General features: G+C 40.9%; 1 protein-coding gene across 2 annotated transcripts in view; it reads left to right on the forward strand.

Moving 5' to 3' along the window:
• The window catches only part of dpysl5a (dihydropyrimidinase like 5a), a 27,810-nt gene continuing 18,095 nt past the window's right edge, over nt 1-9,715 (forward strand). Inside the window, exons 1-2 of one of the 2 annotated variants that reach the window (XM_030127245.1) lie at nt 1-30; nt 2,895-3,165. In XM_030127245.1, coding sequence (XP_029983105.1) covers nt 2,905-3,165 — 261 coding nt within the window. In that variant the 5' untranslated portion in view covers nt 1-30; nt 2,895-2,904. Of the gene's footprint in view, nt 31-2,695; nt 2,789-2,894; nt 3,166-9,715 lie in introns of those variants that run through there. The other variant, XM_030127244.1, reaches the window with a different exon arrangement.

A 9,715-nucleotide genomic window follows, 5' to 3' on the forward strand; every position in this document is an offset into this window, starting at 1 on the left:
GCACCAGGACCAGGCCGGACCGGACCGCAGGTGAGTCCGCTTTCCTCTCACCAACACCCGTAAGGCTGAGGCTGGAGGAGCCGCTCCTGGAGACACACTTTTGTTTCCCATGCCCCCCCCCCCTCCCGTTGGTCCTGCCATCCTTAGGACCTGATCCACACCCTGAAGTCCACCTGCTCCACTGCCCCCCCACCCCACCCAGGAGGCCCAGTGCGGGTCTGGAGGGAGAGGAGGAACCGGGGCGGACCCAGACCTGGACCAGGCGGGTTCTGGGTCGGTCATAAAGGCTTTGCAGCCGGGCATGCCGGGGGGAGAGCCGCTTCCTTTGTGTCAAGTGGAAGTGGGTTCGGCCGAGATCAAACTTCCACTGGAAAAGTGAGCGCGTTTCCAAGAAAAGCAGGAATTCTGAGGCAGTGTGCGGAAGGACAGGCACCGTGCGGAATGTTCAGGAACACACACTGAAACCCACTGGGCCCACAGGACAGTTCCATCTGCTCCCGTTTGTCCCACTGATGCTCGGATGGCCTCTTCATGCACAGGTCCACCACTAAAGTGCTTCCACAGTGCCTCTGAGCCAGGCAGTAGTCCAACTTCTGGCACAAACTGCTTCCAGGTTTTTGTGGACCAGGTCTCCTCAGTCTGACCCTGCAGAACCTGCAGAACCTGCAGAAGCGGATGTGAAGGAACCACAAAGTCATGAACATTAACATGGAGATACGTGTGTGTGTGTGTGTGTGTGTGTGTGTGTGTGTGTGTGCAGCCCATGCCTTCCTTGCAGTAGAGTTGCCGCACCCTCATACGTACGCACCACGCACGCCCACAAGTACGCAAGCACGCAGAATGAACACACACACACACACACACACACACAGTGGTGTGTAGGGAAGGGTGTGTGTGTGTGTGTGCAGATATTGGTGTGTTTCTTTGTTATTTGGGAGTAGGCTGTAATTAGATTGGGTCTTTTAGTGAACAGTGTGGTACTTGTGATTTGTGACTGATTTTCCATTTGAACAGCTGTAGAGAGCTGAAGAACAGAAAGTGTTTTGGATTTCTTCTTTTAAAAACATAAAGTGCCTTTTTATTCCTTCATGTTTGATACGGACCACTCCTTAATCAAACTCATAGTTTGGATGAGTCGACTGAAAGCAAATACAGGGTCTAAAACAGGGCTGTCAGACTCATTCAGTTCAGCCTAATATGGCATAACATGGGCCAGAGCAAAAAACTAATAGGAATAATAGGATAATTATAACTTTCGACTGAATAAATTTAAATTCATTATAACAGCTAATCAACATGAATTTATGATATTCTGCACTTGGAATATTAATTATTTCCAGATTGTTTTCAACATTAGATGATGTGGATGCTGGCTTTTTCTGGTCGTTCACTGAAGTACAGCTTATGTCTTTAAAAGTACACATTTCATGTGACATTTGTCTTATTTTATCTTCCATTTGCACACAACAAGAGGAAGTCCCATTAATGAGTGAATCAGTGAATGATGTCGACTCTTCACTACTTCGTCACAGTGGCCCATGGAAATAATGCTTTTGGAACATTTTACATTCCACCAGGTCAGCACTGATCCGTTTTAGAATTCTGATTAGGGTTAAACTGGATCCATGTTTAAACTGATGTAGTTTAGGTTGGGTTTCAGTCACATGTTAAACACAGAAAGTAGAAGACATTCTTTTTTCAGATGAAATCTAATAAAATGATCAAATGTATATTGGACTGAAGAGATCTGTGTTTAAGTCAGTGTTTCTCAAACTGTGGGGCAGGCCCCCCGGGGGGGCGTGAAGGCTTTCCAGGGGGGACATGGGATCATTCCTAGGTGTTTTGTTTTTTTTCTTCAGGTTCGAACATGTAGCAGGTGGAACTAATGTTTTAGCGTTGGAGCACCCTGGACTCATTTTAGGGACGTACAACAAACCGATCTACTGCCATGGTGATCTGACACTAGACTGGATGAAGAGTTTAGGTTTGGAGAGTGGACAAGGACTGGAATGGAAAAGAAAAATGTGCAATGTTTCTAGTTTTGTGCAGTTTGTACAGTTTGCACTTTAATGTTCTGAGATGTGTAATGGAAACAGGCTCATTGCAGCCACTGATATTGTTAAAATGTTCATCTTTGTTACCAAAATTTGTTTGTTGTTCTACAAAAAAATGTCCTTATTGTCATAGTTGTAAGATAATTACACATTTCCTATTTTTAATTGGAAAAATAATGTGTCAGGGAGCAGTTTTGTTGAGGTCATTTATATTGTTCAATGAAAAATCAAAGTTATTTTTAATTTGCACAACAAATTATTTAAAAAAAAAGCAAAAAGTATTCTAACGATATTGATGTTTCTTTCAATAAAAGTTATAATTGCACCACAGGTACAATGTTGTTGGGGTTGAGGGGGGCTTGGAGATTTTTCGTGGTCCAAAGGGGGGCCAACAGAAAAAGTCTGAGAACCACTGGTTGTAGTGGAGGATAAAGGCTAAGATTACCAGAGCAGAGTTACTGCACAATCTTTTATTGTATTGTGCACTTGGTCTATGGCTTAGTCATTTCCAGAAAAAATAGATTTATTTCAGAACCACTGTGTCCATGGATGTGACTGGTGCAGTTTTGGACTGGGCTGTCTGGTGTCTGCCGGTCCATGGTCAGGTCCCAGGCGGTGACTGTCACAGCCTAGTCTGTGCTGGAGCTGATGTCAGTCCGAGGCTGACAGAACACTCACAGCAGCGTCACACACTTTTCTCTCAGCTCACACTGACCGCACGGCCTCACCATGAGGTACTGGAATAGGACCGTTTCAACTTTATTGTTGGAAAAGTTGTGGCAGCTTGTCTGAGGGTTAACATGTAGTTTATTTCTGTTGTTTTCTTTCTTTTCCGTGCAGAGCTATAGCCATGTCCTCCAGCTCAGCAAACGCACGGATCCTGATAAAGGGTGGCAAGGTGGTGAACGACGACTGCACCCAGGAGGCGGATGTCTACATTGAGAACGGCATCATCCAGCAGGTGGGGAAGGAGCTGATGATCCCAGGAGGGGCCAAGGTCATCGACGCGTCTGGGAAACTAGTCCTGCCTGGAGGCATTGACACCAGTGTTCACCTGGAGGAGAGTTTCATGAACGCCACTACGATGGACGACTTCTACAGCGGCACTAAGGTAACACACACCTGCTGGAAAACGAACTGAAGGAACTGAGCCACTGAAATTTACAGACTTTTACTGGAATGGTTCATCTTGTAATGCGGCGCTCTTTGTTAAGGAACACAGAAAAGTTCTTGATCAAAAAGATTGAGGTGAATTCATCGTCCCTCTGTGCACCTCACTGTTGGACACAGTTTAAGGAGGTACACAGGGCTCATATCTCCAAAGCAAAACTGTCTTCCATATCCCCTGATATTAGTCCATACTGTGTCAAATGCAGACATGCAGAAGCTTCTGTCATCCACATGTGCTGGTCCAGTTCAAGCCTAAACAAATATTGGACTGAAATCTTTCATACACTTTCTCAGCTGTCACACATCAGGCTAGAACCAAAGCCCCTGACTGCTCTGTTTGGGCTCATGGAAGGTGAAGTTCAGTTACCGACAAAAAAACCACACACTTTTTCCTTTGCCGCCCTTCTGGATCGACGAGCAATCCTGTTTAGATGGAGGGATGCCCCCCCACCCCCACTCATGCACAGTGGTTAGAAGACATTCTGTCCTGCCTAAGACTGAAGAAAACTACATACTCACTTCAGCAATCAGATTCCAGACAGTGTGGGGTCCCTTCCTGAAAACATTCCAGATCCTGTAAATGCTTGACGTTTAGGTGCAGTTTAATAACGCTGCCTACTCCGTACTTCCTCCTAGTGCAGGTCTGTGGTGTGGTAGTGATCCTTTCCTCTGTCTAGTGCACTGGCAGTGACTGAGGAGGGATTATTTTATGCAGTTTGTTGTTTGCTCTGTTTTGCTTTTGTTTTGTTTTTTTCTATGTGTGCTAGCTGCGTTTAATTGACACCCATGTTTACTTCAGATTTCTTTAATGACCATTCAGCACTGCACTCGTATTATACTGAGAAAACTTCAATAATACGATCTTGATTTAAAAAAAAAAGATTCAGAAAAGAATCAGATGTCTATTTCATGGTGAAATTCTCATAACAATGTTTCTACGTTACCACAGAGTTGGGTTATAACCAGACACCTGAAATTGAACTTTACTTGGCTTATGTAGACAGTATATTGTAGTGTTATGTTGTCCACTAGAGCGAATCCATCAAACCCCTTCCTCTGCTACTAATTTTAGCCACAATATCAACAATGTTGGCTTTGATGACACAAGGCAGATTTGAAATATTTTAGTATCAGAGATGCTGGCAATTTCCGACAGAACAACTCCGTAGCTACCTAATAGAATAAGTTTGTATGACACGATGGTTTTGTCAAAATAATTCAAATGTTTGACTAAAAGTGTGGATATAAACTCTAACTAAGGTTTAGTTCTAGTTAATAGTCAGACTGCAGATAGATATTCTTGAGGTATATTAAAACTTTTCTTCAAATAAAAAAACATTCTGATTTGTCCCTGTTTCACATCACTCTGTGCAGTTCACTCAAGCAGAAAAACTTTACTTTTCAGGAAGATTTTTGTCAATTACAAGAAACTCAACGGGCTAATTCTGTTCCAGTATGTCAGACAAACGTAATCCGGAAAATGTAATGCCACTTCATGTAGCAGGGTATGACTGAAGAAAATCACAATTATCAACTTTCTATCCATCACTTTAGACCAGGGCTGTCAAACATGTGTCCCGGGGCCCAAATGCGTCCCCCCAAAGGTTCCAGTCCCACCCCTGGGATGAATTTCCAAAGTGTCTAAATTCCACAGTCCAGGCTGTGGAACTCATGTTAGTGTGGGTTCCACATCCAGACCAATCTGATCTACAGTCCAATAAGAACAGCAGAAGAACCCACACAAAAGAACCACTGCAGATTTACTACTGGGTTGGATGGAAAAAATAATATTATATTATGTCTGTAAATAATGACAACTTCAAATTTTTGCCTTTGTTTTAGTGCAAAAAATCACATTAAATTCTGAAACTCTTTCCATTTCCAAACTCTCCTGTACCAATAAAATGTGACTAACCTGAACAAATGTGTCCAACCTGAAATGTCTGTATTAAATTCAGTCCAGTTTGAACTCTTTTCTTCCTGTTCCTCAGTGTTTAGTGTCTTTGGAGATCTGATCCAGAATGCACATGGACTAATGAGAAGTGGAGGAAGAAGACTGAGAAAATTGTACTTATTTTTCTTATGAAATTTCAGTTTTTTCAGGTTATTCACATCTTTTTTGTTTGGATAGTTTATAAAAGTAAGTATTTTCATAGTTTAATGGGGGTTTTTTGCACTAAAACAAAGACAAAACTTTGCACTTGTCATTATTTCTAGGTTCTTCTGTTCTTATTTTCCTGGTTCAGCCCACTGCAGATCAGATCAGGCTGAATGTGGAACCTGAAAGAACAGGAGTTTGAGAACCCCACTTTAGACAGACAGCAGCATCTGTAGGAGTGTGTGGCTGGTCAAATCTATGACATCTAACAAGACATAAAAAAGCCTCCTTTCTACACCTGCTAAGTAATATTTGTTCTTGCTAAACATTAATGTTGTCATCAGATCAACGCAGCTGCTGTTACAGTGCTTGTTAGAACAGTTTTTCCATAAAGACCTACATCAGAATTATGTCGAGAGCTGAAGGGTAACAGGAAATTTGACAGAGGTGGTCACAGTGTAGTTCTCTATGCATTGAGTCTTAGAGTAGTTACTGTACCTACTAGTAAATAGTTTAAATATTACAGCCTCTTCTTACTTCTGTCTATATTATAAAAGCCAAGTGGCCTCTGTGTGCATGCATGTGTGTCTGGGGACTTGCACAAAATTCGTAAAGACCTGAGTACGGCAGTTTGCCAAACTTATGTATTTTTGGTCAAGGAACAGACTAGCAAAAATGGCAAGTTGATAAGACCAGTATTTTGGGAGATATTAGTCATTTTGGAATACAATAGCCTTACCATCTCATTGCTATTGCCAGAACGCTTTGGCGGTGACTGCTCAACAATTGCGGCACAGCATGCACGAATACACAACAGCATAAAAACGACCACATCTAGAACCCGTGGATCCCCACGGGTCAACTCGCTAATTCCTTTCTTTCCTTTTTTGATTTCTTGTTTTCTTTATTTTGGTGAAACAGTGTAACTTTTATGACACTAATGTAAGACTAAAACTGAGACTGATCGAGCACCATAAACCAGTTTAATCCATCATTTCAAACCCAGACCCAGACCCACCCCTTAGGTCACAGGTGTCAAACATGTGTCCCGGGGGCCAAATCCAGCCCTCAAAAGGGTCCAGTCCGGCCCTGGGGATGAATTTATGAAATGCTAAAATTACACTGAAGATATTAACAATCATTTTAGTTCAGGTTCCACATTCAGACCAATTTAATCTCAAGTGGGCAGGACCAGTAAAATACGACCCAATAACCTATAAATACTCACAACTCCAAATTTTTTTCGTTGAAAATGTAAATATTTGCATGTATTTACACTAAAACAAAGTATGATTTAACAGAAAATGTAAATAACCTGAAATGTCTTAAGAGAAGTGCAAGTTTTAACAATATTCCACCTGTTAATAAATGTTTTGTGTATTTGTAGACCTACTGTCAAATGTAAGTTATATATAATGCACGTGCGTAAATGATCAACTGAAGCATGATATTGTTAAAAAAAATTACACTTATTCTTTCAGTTTGTCCAAGTTATTCACATTGTTTGAACGGACAGTTTGTAGATATAAACATAATTCATTGTTTAATTTGACTTTTTTCACTGTAAAATATAGAGAAACGTTTGGAGTTGACATTATTTCTATATTATTATGTTCTTATTTTACTGGTTCGGTCCACTGCAGATCAGATTTAGCTGAATGTGGAACTGAACTAACATGAGTTTGACACGTGTGCCTTAGGTGGTCATACAACTTACAATGAAAACATTAGAGGTCAGTAGTGGGTTTTAAAACCTAATAATCCCAGTTTGGTGCAGGGAAAAGCTGATAGCTCATAGGCCAGTATTAGCCATTAAAATGTGGTATGCATGTCTGACATGAACCATCTTTTAGAGGTAGATCAATTAATTGATTTGGCCAATTAATATGCAGTGATAAGACATCCAGCCATCCAGCCATTTTCTGTACTGCTTTGCCTTCGTGAGGGTCACAGGGGTGCGGCATCTATCCCAGCTGTAAATGGGAAAAGGCGGGGTTACACCCTGGACGTGTCACCAGTTCATCGCAGGGCTGATAAGACATTTTACAAACTACTGACACTGGCAGAACCTGGCTCCAACAGCTGATGATGACTTCTGATCAGTCTATCTCCAGAAAGCATCATCATCACCTTTAGTATTTTTCCCGGAAGTTTGTTGAATGGTTTTTCACCTAAGACAGTGTTTTTCAACCTTGGGGTCGGGACCCCACATGGGGTTGCCTGGAATTCAAATGGGGTCGCCTGGAATTTTTAGTAATTGATCAAAACAAAACAAAACAAAAAAACTCACTAATAAAAAATATATGGTGAGTTGAGAAAGACAATCACAATACATAAAAGAAATGACAAACTCTAAAGCTGAAGCACTGTGGTTCTGTTTGTGTCACATGTTCACTGTGGTCAGTTTCAGATGCTGCAGCTCTTTCATAATTCATCGTTTCAGTTCTTGTTTGTTCAGTATTAATTGTCCTCCTTGTAAATCCCAGCTGGACTGACTGGACAGATCCTGACCTTTAATCTACACCTGGATTTACTGCCTCTGCCCACAATAATGGACATTATACAGACTAAATGTGTCTAAAATTAACATTTATTTACAGCATAGTATAGCAAACTATTACATGATCAAAAACAAATTAATTTCAGCAAAACAAAAAAGTCTCCATTTTAAATGTCTGGGGTCACCAGAAATTTGAGATGTTAAAATGGGGTCAGGAGCTAAAAAAGGTTGGAACCACTGACCTAAGCTGACTGGACACTTTTCCCATTGATGTGATGGGGTTGTAGTGCAGCATGTGATGCTAATGGCTGCCGGACACTTTAGAGCGGACTCATCATGGATGTTGATATGAGCGGAACAGCCCACTCTGCACCAGGATGACTCATCACTGAGACAAGACGGATGCTCTGTTTCAGTGGTTTGAGTGGCTGTGGCCTGTAGATCCTGGTGACAGACACTATTCTCCACTGTTCTACACCCACCCACCCCCACCCCAACTACTTCATTTGTCTCCCTGTCTCTCCCCCCTCCTCATCTCTCTCTCTCTCTCTCTCTCTCTCTCTCTCTCTCTCTCTCTCTCTCCCTCCCTCTCTACCCGCTTTGCTGCTGCTGTGCTTCTGGAGACAAATGCAGATCAGTATCCGTTTCCATGGATACGGCCGGGCTGCTGCAAAGACTGCCGCAAAGCCTTTTCACTCCCGCCATTGTGCCTGTAGACAATGCTCCTCAGAGCCACACCCCCACGGTCCTCCTTCCAACGCCGCTCTACTCCACTCTCTGGGGTCAGCTGACAGATGCTCAGCGAAGCGTGCACTTACACACAAAACACACTGTGTCTTCACCTAACGGGATTATCAAGAGCTGCCATATTTGGGATTTAGAACCTCTATATTTTTATTTTATTGCACAGAAATTCTACAGTCCCAATAAAATCATTAACTCCTCTTTGTTTATAAAGTATGGATCAGTGAATCCTGTGTTCTAATATCCACGGCAGTCATTTGTAAGTAACGATAAAGATACACATTAAAACCAACTGAGCTATTTACTTTAATGCTGAGAGGAGGAGCTGTGTCAGTTAGTAGATTACACTCTATTCAGTGTTTATGGACTCAGTCAATCAGTGCTTTATCTTCTGCTCAAACTCACTAATGTAATTACGTACATTTAACATTTATCAAATCAGTGTAAAGTCTGCTGACTTTAGTTAACCGAGGTTCATTTTTTTAGTTTCTTTTGTAATAAAAATTTGACAGAAGTACAACAAAATCACCACAAAATGAGATTTCCAAAAAGAAACCACAAACATAAATAAGGGTGTGTATTGGCACAAATCTGGTGATACGATACAAATCACGATACTGGGATCATGATACAATATATTATGATACTGTTAAAAAAGGCAATTTTTTTTGTTTGTTTCTTTTTGAAAATTATTATTTCCTGGAAGAATTGAATTACACCAGAAATACGCACAAATACTAAACACATTTTTATTTGATCACAACAGGATCTAATATGATATCACAAAATTTAACTGTGTTAAAACTTAAATTCTCTTTTGCAGACATTACAGATTAAGATCCTGCTCAAATGTTCATATTCTATTAGTTCAGAACTAACATCAGAACAGTATTTTTGTGCAATCACAACAAAAGGAACTAACATTTCATAAAACAGTGTTAAATAATAATAAATAAGATATAAACAATAAAAATAAAAAACTAAAATGAACCTTCACCATATCTGCATTTGAATGAATACCTAAAAATATTGATACAGTACTTTTTAATATCGATACAGTATTGTGAAATGAAATATCGTGATATATTGCAGAACTGGTATTTGATAACACCCCTGAACATGAATGAAATCTGTGTCATTTTGCTTCAC

Source organism: Sphaeramia orbicularis, chromosome 22 (assembly GCF_902148855.1).
Source record: "Sphaeramia orbicularis chromosome 22, fSphaOr1.1, whole genome shotgun sequence".
In the NCBI taxonomy this organism is placed as follows: Eukaryota; Metazoa; Chordata; class Actinopteri; order Kurtiformes; family Apogonidae; genus Sphaeramia; species Sphaeramia orbicularis.